The 16,781-nt window shown below is 39.7% G+C and overlaps 1 protein-coding gene across 1 annotated transcript in view; it reads left to right on the forward strand.

Annotated features, from left to right (window-relative positions):
* Nucleotides 1-8,079: 8,079 nt before the first annotated feature.
* The window catches only part of stmn2b (stathmin 2b), a 30,315-nt gene continuing 21,613 nt past the window's right edge, over nt 8,080-16,781 (forward strand). Inside the window, exon 1 of the mRNA XM_052023006.1 lies at nt 8,080-8,277. Coding sequence (XP_051878966.1) covers nt 8,259-8,277 — 19 coding nt within the window. The 5' untranslated portion in view covers nt 8,080-8,258. The remainder of the gene's footprint in view (nt 8,278-16,781) is intronic.

Genomic DNA, 16,781 nt, shown 5'->3' on the forward strand with positions numbered 1-16,781 from the left:
ATTTGTTTTAACTCACTTGAATTTGATTCAATTGTACCAAAACACACAGCTTCATATTTTAGGTTTTTTTTCCACAATTAATCATTTTCATTTTGCCTTTGAGATGGAAATAAAGCTACAAATTGCTTTGTTTTTAATACCATATGCCTGGCCTGAGATGTGATTATTTGTGAAGAGCACTTAGCTATTGGAATTGATTTCGCCATCTTCAGAAAGAACCACCTATTGCCAATGTCCTTCCATTATCCCATAGATCACATTAGCTTTCTTGTGCTGCACATTAGCATCTAGCCTGCACTCTCTCTGTGCTGTCAGATTTCCTACTTATTACTCTATGTCGGGTAATGTTCTGTCTTCTGCGTGATTGTTTTCTGGGGCATATTAACTTTGCTGATGCAGGGTCTCAATCCGAAATGTCAACAATTCCTCCCCTCCTCCCCCCAACATGAGTTCCTCCAGCAGTTTATATTTGCTCCAGATCCCAGCATCTGCAGTCTCTTGCATCTCTTACCTTTGCTCATCTTGTTCTGAGATGCAAACAGAGACAGAATTATGTCATTGGGTGGAAATTATTTGACAGAATTCTGGGCATTTTAATGATTCTTGCTTTGGCCAACACAAGACAAAATATAATGAGTCCAGTTAGGGAAAAAGTAATGCATCAATGCCTAATTTTAGTTTGCTTATTTACCTTTGCTTGGAGTAAGTGACTCTTTTTTCCCTGATTACTTCCCCTTTATGACTTATGCTTTCCAGATTTGGGAAAGGGAAAGATTGTCAGCATGTTGCCAACCCACAACCAATCCTACTCCTGTGCAATTGCTAGAAAGGTTTATGAGAATGATTTAGTAGAATGTATGTATACATGTTCCACTCATCCATCATGGCGCCACTTCATCTTTGCATGGCCCCTATTTTTTTATTGTTTCATGTTTCATTTATAACTTTTTAGGAAAGTCATGCTGCCTTAACTTGATGGATTTCCTTTCATTCATTTTTTTCAGAGATATAGTTGGCATGACCAACATATATTGCTCATCACTAACTGCACTTGAGAAAGTGGTCATGAGCCAGCTTCTTGAATTGCAGCAGACATTCTGGTGAAGGTACTCCCACACTGCTGTTAAGTAAGAAGTTCCTGGATTTAGGGCCAGGAAAGGTAAAATGTTTCTAGTTTAGCGGGGTAGAACTCAAAATTAAGAAAGGTTCAATCACTCTGATGGGATTATACTATAGACCCCCCCCCCCCACCCCACAGTAGCCACCAGGACATTGAGGAATGCAGGCAGATTAGGGAAAAGTATAAAAACAACAGGGTTGTCATAGTGGGTGACTTCAACTTCCCCAATAGAGACTGGGACCTCCTTAGTGCAAGGGGATTAGACAGGGTAGAATTTGTTAGGTACATCCAACAGAGTTCCTTCAAATAGTATGTGGATTGTCAACTGGAGGAGGGGGCATATTGGGCCTTGTATTGGGAAATAAGCCTGGCCAGGAGACTGACCTTTCAGTAGGGGAACATTTAGGAAACAGTGATCACCACTCCATAAGTTTTAAGATAGCTACAAATAAGGATAAGTATAGACCTCGTGAGAAGGTATTAAATTGGACGAGGGCAAATTACGAGAGTATTAGGCAGGAACTAGGGAGAGTTAATTGGGAACAGCTGTTTTTGGGCAAGTCCACATCTGACATGTGGAGGGTGTTTAAAGACCAACTGCACAGAGTACAGGACAGGGATGTTCCAGTAAGAAGGAAGGAGAATGATGGCAGGGTATGGGAACCTTGGATGATGAGAGAGATCGTGAATCTAGTCAAGAAGAAAAAGGAAGTGTATGTAAGGTTTAGGAAGCTAAAATTGAACAGGGTCATTGAGGAATATAAAGAAGCCAAAAAAGAACTCAAGAAGGGTATTAAGAGAGCCAGAGAAGGGGCCATGAGAAGTCCTTGACAAGTAGGATTTAAAGGCATTCTATACATCAAGAGCAAGAGGATACCTGGGGAGAGGGTAGGACCACTCAATGATAAGTGAGAGAATATGTGCTTGGAGGCAGAGGATGAGGGCGGTCCTAAATGAGTACTTTGTGTTGGCATTCACCAAGGAGAAAGACATGGAGGATAGGGAGATCAGTGTGGAGAGTGCTAATATGCTAGGGTATTTTGAGATAAAGAAAGAGGTTGTGTTGGGTCTCTTAAGAACATTAAGTTGGATAAGTACCCAGGGCCTGTTGGGATATACCCCAGGTTATTGAGAGAGGTAAGAGATGAGATTGTTGGGGCCTTGACCAAGATCTTTGTGTCCTCTCTAGCCACTGGCGAGATCCTGGAGGACTGGCAAGTAGCTAATGTTGTTCTTTCATTCAGGAAGGGAAGTAGGGATAATCCTGGAAATTATAGACTGGTGAGCCTTGCCTCAGTGGTAGGGAAGCTGTTGGAGTGGATTCTTAGGGATAGGATTTATGAGCATTTGGAAAAGCATGGCCTAATTAGGGACAGTCAGCATGGCTTTGTGCGGGGCTGGTCATGTTTTACTAGCTTGATTGAGTTTTTCAAGGAGGTGACCAAAGTGTTCGATGAAGGTAGAGCAGTGGATGTTGTTTACATGGCTTTTAGTAAGGCATTCAACAAGGTCCCTCAGAGCAGGCCCATCTAGAAGACTAAGATGCAATGGGATTCATGGTGATTTGGTAGTTTGGATTCAGAATTGGCTTGCCCATAGAAGACAGAGGGTAGTGGTCAATGGGTCTTAATCTGGCTGGAAGTCTGTGACTAGTGGTGTTCCGCAGGGATCCGTACTGGGACTTGTTTGTGATATGTAAACATGGATGGGTGGGTTGGTAAATTGGCAAATTGGCAAATTAGTAAATTGGTTTATTATTGTCAAATGAACTGAGGTACAGTGAAGAATCTTGTTTTTCATGCCATCCATACAAAACATTTCATCACATCAGTACATTGAGATAGTACAAGGAAAAAGCAATAACAGAATGCAGAATAAAGTGTTACAGAGAAAGTGCAGTGCAGGCAGACATTAAGGTGCAAGGCCATGACAAGGTAGATTTTGAGATCAAGAGAACATCTTATTGTACAAGAGGTCTGTTCAATAGTCTCATAACAGCGGGATAGAAACTGTCCTTGAGCCTGGTGATACGTGCTTTCAGGCTTTTGTATATTCTGCCTGATGGGAGGTGGGAGAAGAGAGAAAGCCCAGGTAGGTGAGGTCTTCGATTATGTTGGCTGCTTTACTGAGGCAGCAAGAAGTGTAGACAGAGTCCACGGCAGGGAGGCTGGATTTCGTGATGTGCTGAGCTGTGTCCACAACTCGTTGCAGTTTCTTGTGCTTTTGGGCAGAGCAGTTGCCATACCAAGCCATGATGCATCCAGATAAGATACTTTCTATAGTGCATCTATAAAAATTGATGAGAGTCAACGGGGACATGCTGAATTTCTTTAGCCTCCTGAGAAAGTAGAGGCCCTGGTGCATTTTCTTGGCCATGGTGCCTACATGGTTGGACCAGTACTGGCTATTGGTTAGTAAATTTTCAGATGACACAAAGGTTGGTGGCATTGTGGATAGTGTAGAAGGTTGCCGAAGGATACAGTGAGATATAGATCAGTTGCAGATGTGGGCAGAGAAATGGTAGATGGAGTTTAATCTGGCCAAGTGTGAGGTGTTGCACTTTGGGAAATCAAATGTAAAGGGACAGTACACAGTTAATGGTAGGACCCTTAACAGCATTGATGTGCAGAGGGATCTTGGGGTCCAAGTCCATAGCTCCCTGAAGGTGGCCACACAAGTCGATAGTGCAGTAAAGAAGGCATATGGCATGCTTGCCTTCTCAGTTGAGACACTGAATTCAAGAGTCAGGATGTTATGTTGCAGCTTTATAAAACTCTGGTTAGGCCGCATCAAGAGTATTGCATACAGTTCTGGTTGCCCCATTATAGGAAGAATGTCGAGGCCTTGGAGAAGGTGCAGAAGAGGTTTACCAGAATGCTGCCTGGATTAAAGGGTATGTGCTATAAGGGGAGGTTGCTTTTCTCTAGAGCAGCAAAGGCTGAGGAGAGACCTGATAGAAGTTTATAAAATTATGGGAGGTGTAGACAGAGTAGACAGCTGATATCTTTTTCCCAGTGTCGAAAAGTCTAATACCAGAGGGCATACATTTAAAGTGAGAGGGAGAAAGTTCAAAGGAGATGTGCATGGCAAATTCTTCACACAGAGAGTGATGGGTGCCTGGAATATGCTGCCAGAGGTGGTGGTGGAAGCAGATACGATAAAGGCTTTTCTTAGATAGGCACATGAATGTGCAGAGGATGGAGGGATATGGACCATGTGCAGGCAGAAGGGATTAGGTCATTAACTTAATTAATTCAGTATAATATCATGGGCCAAAGGGCCTGTTCCTGTGCTGTACTGTCCTATGTTCTATGTTCTAGGGTCACATGTGCTCCCATGCATCTACTGACCCATTCCTTCTTGATAGTGGAGGTCAAGTGCTGTCAGTTTAGCTCAGACGACTAACTGAAATACATCTTGTTGCTAGTACACACTGCAGCCACTATGCAAAGGTTGCTGGGGGTTGGGGAATAGGGATCGAGTGCTAATGATGGTGGGGGGGGTTCCAATCGTGTGGGCTCCTTTGTCCGGGATGGTGCTGAGCTTGGCAAGATCAAAATAGCATATTGATCAGAAAAATTAAAAACCCATGGAACCAGAGGGAAAGTGGCAAGTTGGATCCAAACTTTTCCTCGGTGGTAGGAAGCATAGATTGCTGTTTGATGTGCATGACTGGAAAGGTGTTCACTGTAGGGTTCTGCAGGGCTTTCTGTGATATATTTTATTGATTAAGTTAAATATAGTTTGGAGGGAGCATTATGAAGAAATTTGCAGATAATACAATAACTCGCTATGTTTGATAGGATAAAAGCTGTAAGCTGAATGTTTGACTGGTCAGGAGAGCAAAAAATGTGGCAAATGTGATTTAATCCAGAGAAATGTGAAGTAATACATTTCAGGCAAGCAAAGAAGACAAGGGAATGCACAATAACTTGTAAGGATATTTAAAAGAGTAGCAGAACAGAGAGGCCATTGAGTGCAATCCATGGATCACTGGGGGTGACAGACAGTTTGACAAGGACACTTGGGATTCTTGCTTTTATTGGGAGTGTGGGAGCAGATATTTGTGAGGATATTGCCAGAGTTGGAGAATTTTAGTCATGGGGCACAATTGAATGAGTTGGGGCTGTTTCCTCTAGAATTTGGCATGCTGGGGGGAGATTAGATCAAGGTGTGTCAATTTATGAGAGGCATATATAGAGTAAACAGATAGATAATAAAGGAGAAATATATTTGATGGGATACACATATACAAGTTGTTGCTGCCGACATTCACCATCTTTATAGATCAGGATTTTCCAGCATTCCTTCCTGCATTGTTGGCTCTAATTGCATCCTGGTCTACAAATAAAAATCCTACCTGTATTGAATGAGCAGTTGTCTAAAGTGAGTGCTCAAACTTTATCTCAAACTGATAGTAATTAAAGTTTGTTGTGAACAGCCATCTAATCATATTTGTGTTATAAATTCTATTTGTACACTTGGAATGGGATGGAATTTATTTTAAAATGTCTAGTTGTTCATGAAAATGAACAGTGAATCTTGGCTTGAATCTTGAAGCATTCCAGCCATGCATAATATATGTGACAGAATGGAATGGAATCAATACTTCACACAGCATATATTGAGAATACATGTTGCTACTACATTTTATATCAGGGATTTAATTTCAGAACACTTCACAGTGAAGTTAGCAGTGCTACAGTTGTTTGTTCATTTTGTATGAAGAAATCTATTTAAATTTATATCAAATTTTCTAATGAGCTCTGTGTTCAAGTATGAATATTGCTCTTTCATCTCTAGGTGTTTGAGCGTTTTGCTTAAAATTTAAAACAAAAGCTAATTGCACATAATTTTTCTTCCCAGTAAGCATAGAGTAAATTTGGTATGAAGTGCAACGTACTATATTTAATTTGGTGATAACAATTCAATTTTAATAAATTTTCCATTATTCCAAATTCCAAAATTAAAATTTCCATTTTAATAAATAGCATATATTTCATTAACTAATTATGTGAATCACATCTACAGCCACAAATGAAATTTGGTCCATATTGAAAATTCATGTGTCATTTCAATCTTTAGTTTCTTTATGTATTTCTTAAGGAAGTCAAGTATCAAAAAATGTTAAATAAATATAGACAATTTAGAAGCTTTTGTTATGCTATGCAATGCTTCCAATACTTCATGGAATTAAAATATCAGCATCCCATGATTTAATGCCATCAATGTGCACTGATGTATTATTCCCACATAGATTTATTTGTTGCTGTTGTATGATGCAGTTTTACAGATTAGGTCAGCCTTTCATTTAACGTTGCTCCAATTTCCATGGTCATGACTAAGTCGTAAGCCTACATTTTGCTGTGGCAGGCAGGAAACCATTCCTTATACCAGAACTCTTATACCAGATCATAAAGCCTCTTGCCCAGATTCTCAGGCACTTCAGGGACACATACAACACTTACCGCTCCCAGCTCTATTGAATCACTACTCCACCCACAAACTGCAGCAATGCAGCTAAAACTCCAGCTTTAAATCCAGCATTTCACATTGTATATACTAGAGTCATGTTTAATTGAATTACATGTCAGATTTTTTGTCTGAAATACTAACAGTAACGTTATTTATCAATAAATACCATTCACTTAATATTTAGTACTCACATATCAACTAGTTAAAAAGTATTTTCGCACATCAGGAATAAACTGACATTTCCACCTTCAGTGCAGATAGCATTATGAAATCAAATCTGTAATGATGAAAGTACCAGCTATTTTCCTTTATATCAAGGAGGATAGATAAAGAACTTAATGCATCTCAACATTTAAATCCATTGGGATGGCATTCGCATTTCATCAAATACAGATGGAATTTCCAGAAATCCAGTTCACATTCATTCTGGACATTAACTGTTTTTATCCTGTGTCAACTGCAGTGGAGACTCAAGTGGGCATTGAATAATCATATTCTCAGTATTCACAGTGGAAATAAAAGCACCTTTTGTTGGGAGAGCAGAGCAAACAGCTGATGACGGTAATAGCAGTGGTGGTGGTGAAGTTCAGAGTGGCTATCCTGTGGACATACCTTGAAACGCAGGATTCAAGTAAATTATATCCACCGCTTATAAATAGATTCAATTTTGATCAAATGGAAGGTGAATGTTTTATAGTAAACAGCGTGTTAAAAAGCTCAAAGCAAGCTCCATCTAGCTTTTCACCCGCTTGGCTCCACTAATTGTAGAAAGGTGGAATCAGTGAAACAAACGATTTGAAACTAAGAAAACTGTCTCCACATACAGATACCAACCATTAGAGAACACCGGAGCTCAACATTTGCCAGGACTTTCCATTTGACACCTGCCAGCACCCATGAGGCTTCCCTGATCATTCCTCTGTGCCTTCAGTCTGCTGACACCACTTTCTTTTTTCAAGATAAAAGTAAATTAGCTGAATGAACGCCTTATTTCAAGCATATGCCAATACTTTCAATTAACCTGCAAAACCTGGCTATTAGTACAAATAAGCACCATCGCTCTGTTCACAATGCATTTATTGAAATCCAAAATGGTTCTTTTGAGTTGGATTTAAGGCAGAATGTAATATTTGTGAGGGTGTGACTGGACCCCTCTCCCCTGTAGTGTTGGAACATTGAAGCAAAGATATTGAAAATGTCCGATTGTCCACGGGTGCGGTTCAGCACCGCGGACAGCACCGAACAATCGCGCTGGAAAAGGACGCAGTACAATCTCAGATATTATAAAACCTGCTGCTTCGAAAATATTAATTATTGAAGTCAAACATTGAGCATCTAGCATGGGATGTGCCATTAGAAAAAGGGGGGTGAGCCAATATTGATCTGGATTTCAAACTGTCTACTGGCACTTTGTACTTTAGCATCATTGGTGGATCAATATTTAATGCCTGGAGATCCAGAGAATGCACCAGTCATGTCAAGGGACCTCTTCAGCCAATCTGCTTTGCTTGGCAGGTGATTATTATTCATAGAAGTCTGCCTGTATTCTTTCCCTTCCAGAGCTCCACACTGCTGACTCAGTGCCTTATTCAGTCATCTCTCTCTACGCTGCTGTTGCCGGAGCCTTTTCCCTTCCAGCCTCTGAGTATTTGCATCCTCCATCATGTCTAAAACAGCAATCGGTAAGAATTCCTTACTTTTGTACTGCACGGTGATTTTTTCTCAGCAGAAAATGTAGTGTATTCAAATATAATGATTTGCTTTTTCACATATATATGCGTGTGGCTCTGTGTGTGTGTTATATGTGTGTGTGTTATGTGTGTGTGTGTTATATGTGTGTGTGTATTCTTCATTTATGTTTTTTTTCTTTAAAGGTATACAGTTTATTAAATCAATTAATGGTTAACTGTAAAGTCTATTGCAGTTTTTTTTTCTCTGAAATATTCGGTCCAATGATGCGATTCATTCAAAATTACCCAGCCCGGAAATGGGAGTAGCACTTCAAAATTGATTGAAATTAGTTCTATTATTTGCAATCAGTAGTAGTTCGTGTAGGCGTAAATGAAATAACCTTTATCGCCCAAAAATAGTCCGTTTTAAAAGCTCCGTTAGATAATAGACTGTGGACTAACAAAAGGCAGTAACCTTATATGTTCTTTTATTCTTTTGTACGATTGGTTTCGTTCTTTAAAGAGCAGTGTTAGCCCTGAAATCTTCAGGTAATAAAAGTGCATTTGCAGTGGTGTGCGTGTTACGTTTTTTTTTGACTGGGCATAGCACAATGCAGGCAGACCCCACCCATGTAGCTGTTCTTTCAGCATTCAGACACAATCCGAAATTCGTCAGCGTTTATGTGACCTGGCTGAGATCGCTGATAAAATAAAATTAACAATTTTGCAAATAAATATTTTTTAAATAAGTTATGAAATTCTAATAACCATAAGAACAGCCTTTTAAATATCAGGTTGTCGGTAAATGAACGAGTCTGCAGAATTACAGCAGACCACCATTTAATGAATGGGACACTATTAAGACAATGATCAAATAACTGAACTGCTGAAATCCTTTGTTATTCACGATGAGCTAAGTCTTAAACCTAACAGGAAAAAAGATGAAGACAGACATTGTGTTAGGAATCAACCAGCTGCTAATTATAAAATTTTTGGCCCCATTATTAAATACTACCATCTGGGATTTTCAATAATATCTGGAATTAGATCCCTCTTTAGACACAGATGTCACCATCGGTGCCCGTTCAGTTAGTGTGGACCAAAGAACAGAAGAAATCTGTATGTAAGTGAAGTATACAGTGAATAGTGAAAAAGGTGGGAAGGGCGTGGTGCTCATTCTAAGACAGAGCTGTATGCAAATACATTGAGACTAAACTCTGGGAGAGCAGCCAGCCCTGCAGTGCTTACAGCAGTGATCCCTCCCCACTGCACCAATCTGGTAATCAGTATTGATAATTTGTAGTTGGTGGGAGACTGATCACTGCAGACAGCCTTATTAAGAATTCTGTTACCATGGAAAGCTCTTCGATTGATTAATGAACGGTCCGTACATGGCAAAACAGCAGATTCAGTTAAGAATGGGGCTGCTGGGATTAGTAGTTCAATAAGGCCACTGATGAGAACCAAAGTTCAAATGAGCAGAAACCTCAGACAGGTTCTGTATTTGAATGGACAAAACAAGTCTCAGATGGTGTCCAGGAGAAAAATAGATCAGAATTACACAACCACTTTGTATATTATTTTCATCATTAATGCTTTGTATATCATTTACATCATTACTACAAGCACATTTGCACTGGAACGAAATCTTCCTCTCACATTCCTGTATGCAATATCATGGTCTTTAAGCTTTTTAATTGCCTTTTGCTTTCTGAGGATTTTCCTTTAAGAAATCAGTTAATTCTACTCTTCACTGTTGTATTAACATACTTTGCATATACCATTTTGCAGTTTATTCTCATAATAAAACATATGAATCCAAAATATTCATAGATTTAGATATTTATCTCCTTAACAAATTGTTTCTTGACATGGACAGAAGTAGATATCTCACTAATTAATTGCATATTACATGCAATGATTGCATAGTATACTGAATACCTCCATTGGATGATTTACCACCACTATTACCCTTCCCAACCTCTTGCATGTTATCATTTACCAGGAGAGCAAAGTGGTCTGGGTCATTGATTCTTCAATAACCACTGCCCCTGCCATTTCATGACTAGCCACCAGGCAGTGCAATTCAAGGATATTCAAATTACCTTTAGCTCTTTCAAGACAGCGCACCATGCTTCTGCATGGTGCTGATTCTTTTCTATTGGCTGGGAGATGACATTTTCCTAGCTCTTTGAGGAAGGTAATTTCAAATAGTAGGCAGGGTTCGTATTAAAATGCATTTTTTCTGGTTGGACATCAATCACTAGAGCAATATAAACTGAAATCTGATTTTACAAAACGTTTTAGAAAAAAAATTCTTATCGATCATTTTACATTTGGTCATTTCTTTTCAAGTCAGTATGACCTTGAAAAGAGGTCATTGTATGTAAGTATACGCTTTAAACCAGTTCTTGGTTCATTCCTCACCTCCCAAATTCCTTTCTCCTCTTCCATTGCTTAAGATCCCATGAAAATCAAAATCAGTCTAGAGATATTTATATTAATTAGTCACATGTCAGTGACTCTATCAATATTGAGGAAGAATAGGATTCCACCTTCCTGGCCTTCAAATCAAATACAAAAATGAATGACTTATTATGATTCAATAAATAAAAGAGAAATTGCTTGGCTATAATTCAGAATGTTGCCTTTCAGTACTGGAAAGTTAACACATAAAAGTTGAATATTACTGAATACAGTTCTGCAATGTTCTTTTAGTAAGTATACAAAATCAGTATGTGCTTTTAAATTTAAGATTTCAGGATAGTTTCCCACAGATTGATCATTATCCGTGCTATTTTGTACTTTGGGCATTAGCACCTTTCATAACATGTGTGTCTATATGTATATGTGTGCATATAGCCCTAATAGTTTCCATGCCAACGTACTTCCATTCCAATATGATATCGTAAATACAAACATGGAACAGAAATCACTTTTTTAACAAGCGTACTATTCTCTTCCAGGATATTTCTAAATGAATAGCAAATAATAAAAACAACAGGGTTTGTTCTCAAGAATAAAGCAACAGCTAGGTGGAATGCAGAGTGATGTTCAGTATTACACAAAATTAAATATTGAAGAATATTCCTGTCTAAATGAAACTTAATGTTCTTCTTGACAATAATTCTACCACTAATTTCACTAAAGAACATTATAGAGCAAACAATAAAATGGTAATATGGAAAAAAAAGTTGTGAGAGACAGAAAAATAATGATAAAGTGTTTCATTGCTGAATAAAAAGCCACAATTAACTATATTTATAATGAATAACCATAATGCAGATGTTTGAAATACTCAGCAGGTCAGGTAGCATCTGTAAATAGATAGACAATTCTGCTCAATGACCTTTCATTAGAACTAGAACCTTTAGTCTGTCAAAATATTCCAAGGATCTTCACAGTTGTAGATTCAACTCAAACAGGAACATCAAGGCAATAAGGTGGAAGAGATGGGGTGCCTGAAGCAGTAGGTACATTTTAAGGTGTCTTTTGAAAGCATTCTAACGAGAATAGCTTTAGAAGAGGGATCTGAAAATGCTGACAAGGGAAAAGAAGAGAACCCTTGGTCGCTTATACTAAATGTAGAGTACAGCATTGGCTATGTGTTTCTTCCCTGAATCCAAAATTTGGTTTCATTACCTTCAGCGAATTTCATTTTTCTTAAAAGTAATACAGTAATAATGAATTTTATACCATCACGACTTATATTTGTATCATAGTACCAGGAAGCTCTGCTTTCAACTTTCAAATGTGCCATTTGGAACTATTTGTCACTAAAATAATTGTGGTACAATGTACCCTTCGTTAGCCTGGTGGATATGTGCATTGCACATTGTGCTACCATTTCATGGTGACCAGCAAGATTCAACCAGGTCTGTGGTGTAATAACACATTTGAGCATTAAAGATTAATCTCCTGGGGGATTGTTTCCAGAAAGCTTGGAAATAAATGACCAGAGCATTAGTTTTCTTTTGAAAAATGTTCTTTATAAATAGAGGGGAACAACTGACCAAATGTCAAGTATCATGCATGGTCAACAGAAGTTTGCGACCTCCAGTTGACATGGGAAGACAGTGACAAAGGATGTTTGAAGTCAGGATACAATGAAACCTTTCCAGACTGGGAACAATCAGGGTTGACAACACTATTGAGTTCACCAATTGGAAAATATATGTGTGAACACTATAAGACTGATGTGGACCTGAGTGCATCCCCTTCCCTGTGTCACACTGTCTGATCTTACCATGATTACATGAGATGCTCACACTCTAGAACGTAAATGCATCACTAAGAAGCATAATTTTATCTTGCATTCTTCAGAAAGCTAGGATGGTGATGTGGATAAAATTGGGAAGGGAATAAGTTAGAGGACTTTTTTTTATTTTAGATTTTGCAATACTGCAGATGTTTTTTTATTTGGTTGCCAATAATGAAACAGAATGATGGGAGCAAGCTAGTGGAATACCATAGTACCACTCAGATATGCTGGGCCCCACCTTTTCAGGCCTTGGTCTTGCACCTGAAGTTTCCAATGCTCACAAATCACAGTTCTTAAGTGTTTCCCTTCGAGGATAAGAAATAAAGCCAACTCACCTGCACTACCCTGAATCAGCAGATTGCAGAATGGTGCAGCGAGTGCTGACTACTGCATTTTTCTCCCCCACTCTCTGCTTCAAATTAACATTGCAAAGCACTCAAAATGGAGGATTATTTCACAGACAAGATCTAAAGAGTCTTGTCAGCACAAAATCTGTTATTAATATGTAAAACTAGGGTTCTGGATCATCAAATTTTTTAACTGTTCACAGTGGGGTAAAGTGAGAGAGAGAAGATGGAAAAAATTCCTCTGAATGCTGTTGATATCAACTGTTTCTGTCTGTTGGTCATTTTGCTGGAATTCATTGCAAAGTAATAGTCTGTTACTCCAGTGTTTTCCCAAAATGAAGAGAGTATGACATCGTGCGGTGGCCTTTGCTTTTTGCTGTATCCTATTTTGTTCTCCTTATCTGATGGGAGTGAGGGAATAAGTGGTGTAGATTATTGACTAACCCACCAGTAAACCGGTTCCAAAAAGTCTGTGCTGCAGTGGGGAAGTGTTAATATATAGACCTTCTGTTGATTCTCCAGAATAAGCACAAACATGAAGGATGGCATTGCAAGGAGTTTATAGTGATAAGCAGTGTAGCTACTATAACAATACCACTCTCCTATGCTTTGTGTAGTGTGACACCATCATTGTTAAAAAGTTGCTATATTAATCTTCCTGGAATGTTAGGAACCCTTCACCTTTATCATTAATGAGGCTGCCTGACACTACCTCATTCCAGGGGCACCATCGCCCTCCCACCCGGGGGCACCATCACCCTGTCTCTGGGTGTTGCCATCAGTCTGTTTTCTGAAACTGCCATTGTCCTCCCTCATACTGGTACCATCATTGTCTAATCTGGGCAAACAATCACTCTCCATCCAATGGTTGTCATCACTCTCCATCCTGGAGATGCCATCTCCCTCCATCCTAAAGTGGAGTCTCCTTCCATCATAGGTTACCATCACTCTCCACCCTTGGGTGTCATCGTTCTCACTCTTGTGCCTGTTATCTCTTTCGATCATGGGAGTACCATCTCTCTCTATCCTGAGGTGGCCACCATTCCCCATCCTGAGGATGCCATCTCCTTCATTCATAGGTTACTATTGCTCTCCTTACTGAGGATGCTATCTAGAGGGTGCCATGTCTTTCTATCCTCATCGTGCTACCACTATCCATCCTGGGGATTCTGTCACTCTCCATTCTAAGGGTGAAATCACTTTCAAGTAATGTCATCTCTCTCCATCCTGAGTATACCATCACAAATAGAGGAAGCATAAAGAAAGGGTATTCAGAAATCACCAGATGCTCCCATTGAGCAGATAATGACTATTACCAATTATAAGCCTTCCATAATGTCATTTAAATTGAAATGCTCTAAAGAAAGACAGGTGTTTTTGCCCTGCTTTCTATTAAAAGAACAAGTGAGAGCTTTGTGCATAGTCATTATTTTCTAAATGAATTATCACTGCTACTTTGGCAATTGTACCTGCCAGTTTCCACTCAAAAATATCACAAACCTTTGTTTTGATGATGTTTGTTAAGAGAACAATATAAGCTAGGGCACAGGGCCTGTTTATTGAGAGCTATTGTATCTTTAACATTTCACCATTGCAAGCAGGTTAGGCATTCGTTGTAATTTTGTTTGAAGGACAACCTCACTGACAATGCACTTTTCAACTGAAATTTCAGCCTAGGTGAGATTATCAGAACCTGGAGTGAGGTATTGAACTTGTATAACTTTTAAATCTATTGTGTTAAAGTGCCCTGCCTAAACTATTACCTGCAGTGTTTGACAAAAAACAACAAGAACAGTTTAATATTGTTCTGTTAGACTAATTGGTAATCACTCCTTCTAGAAACTTGCTTTATTTTGTACAATACCTACTTCCCAATAAACAGCAGCTTGAAAAACAGAAGTGATACTTCACTATTCAATAGCATTTTAATTTGCATTAAAATCTAATTTAATATATGAGTTTATTATGAGAGAGAAATGGCCTTATATTCATCCTAATAATTTGATAGAGCTGCCAGGCAGACTGGAGCTTAATTCAATAGTCTCTAAAAATTGACACAGAGCCCAGAGTACAGAAGTATCCCATGCCCACATGCAATGCAGCCAGTACATCAGTGATTCTCCCACAGTCATAAAAAAGATTTCTGCCTCCAGCCAAAACTAAATAGGATGGGGAAACGGTAGGGGGACAATACCACACATGGCTACCATCAGTTAAAAGTAGCCCCCACTGCTGAAAGATGGCTTGAACAATTTATTCAGGAGATGTTTATGGCTGGAGCAGGTGCTGACATTTTAGATACTGCAATGGATGCCTTAGCAGTGGTGATGCAAAGTAGAAGTGTCCTGTATCCACGGAGCACTGAGCTCTTCAAGACACACTCAGACACCAATGAGAGCAGATAGCTGTTCAGGTCAGTATCTGATCATCTTCCAGGACCAGAGAAGTTCAATGACCTCACATGAATTGTCAAGGTCAGTGAAGGTATATTCACATGTCATATTCCATCATCTGCAACATTAGCCTCAGCCACTGGTCAATTCACCACACAACACCTCTCATCTCCAAGAATGTCTATCAGTCAGAACTCTTACCTGACATTCCTGTGATCCATCTCACTCTCATACTCTTGCCACTGTTGAGAGCCTCACATCCACATTTCAGAGCTTTCAATGCTGCCCAATGCAGCGATGACAGCCCAAAGTGCTACAGCTGTCTCCCTCTTGCAGAAGAACATGGGGCACAACCAGACAGTGTACAGATGTGCTAACTACCAGGAGTAGATAATGCACCCCAAAAATGGGGGGCCATTGCCAAGGTTGGTGTGATGGTGATCCTACACCTAATCTTCCTTCATACATCCCACATCTTCTGCATGCCATAATCTCTTCAGATTTACCTTATACTAAGTGTAAACATAGCAATCTTATCAACTCCCCCCACCCCACCTCAGCTCTACTCCCCCCTGGCATTTCAACCTACTCCCACCACTTATCCTTTCAGGTATCTAAGGTCCAACACCCGCCCAAACAATGAAAGAAGGGCAACAATGCAATGTAGATAAAGACACGTCATCATTCAATTTCTTACATACAAAACCACCAGTTCAGATAACGATCTTGCACATAATGTAGGGGAGAGCACAGAGGCAGGATCTATATGCCTGTGATGAGTTACAGGGCAAGACTGGCCCACAGCCTGAAGAACAGCAAAGAACTGTGAAGGTTGATGCTCAGGAGAGGACAAGGCTACATAAGTCGAATTTGCACACGTAGAATTCAGCTGAGTTTTGACAGGACAGGTCATAGAAGGGACTGTATAATGAAATGATGGGGCACTGACATGCCTCCCAAGGCTTGCATTCAATGGTAAAGAGCAAGGAGGAGTCTGGCTGCAACCTCGCACAAAGTTTGGCACAGAGCTTGGTCTCCCCTTTCTATAATGGAAATGGTAAGTTGCTGTGTTCATACACACATGGAACCATCAACATTCCTGAATCAAAGAGTTGATGTCAAAAAACCAGTGAAGCACAAGCAGCAGCTACACAATGTCCAAGTACAGGGTCTTATTGCTGTCCAGTAACCTACCACCAACAAATGGACATAAGGGGTAACTCAGCAGGTCAAGAGGCATCTGTGGAGGGAAATGGGCAGTTGATGTTTCAGGTCGAGACCCTTCATCTGGATTGAAAGGTAGAGGGGATATAGCCAGCATAAAAAGGTGGAGGGAAGAGATGAAGCTAGAGCTAGCAGGCGATAGGTAGATCTAGGTGAAGGGGGTTGATAGGCAGATGGGGGAGGGGAGAGTGGGAATAGTGCCAGAAGCTGGGAGATGAGCTGGGAGTTCTTCAAGTTTTTTTTAACAAATAACTGGCTCTGTAAGAAACACTGTTCTGGAGGGGTAGCAGG

Source organism: Pristis pectinata, chromosome 9, assembly GCF_009764475.1.
Source record: "Pristis pectinata isolate sPriPec2 chromosome 9, sPriPec2.1.pri, whole genome shotgun sequence".
In the NCBI taxonomy this organism is placed as follows: Eukaryota; Metazoa; Chordata; class Chondrichthyes; order Rhinopristiformes; family Pristidae; genus Pristis; species Pristis pectinata.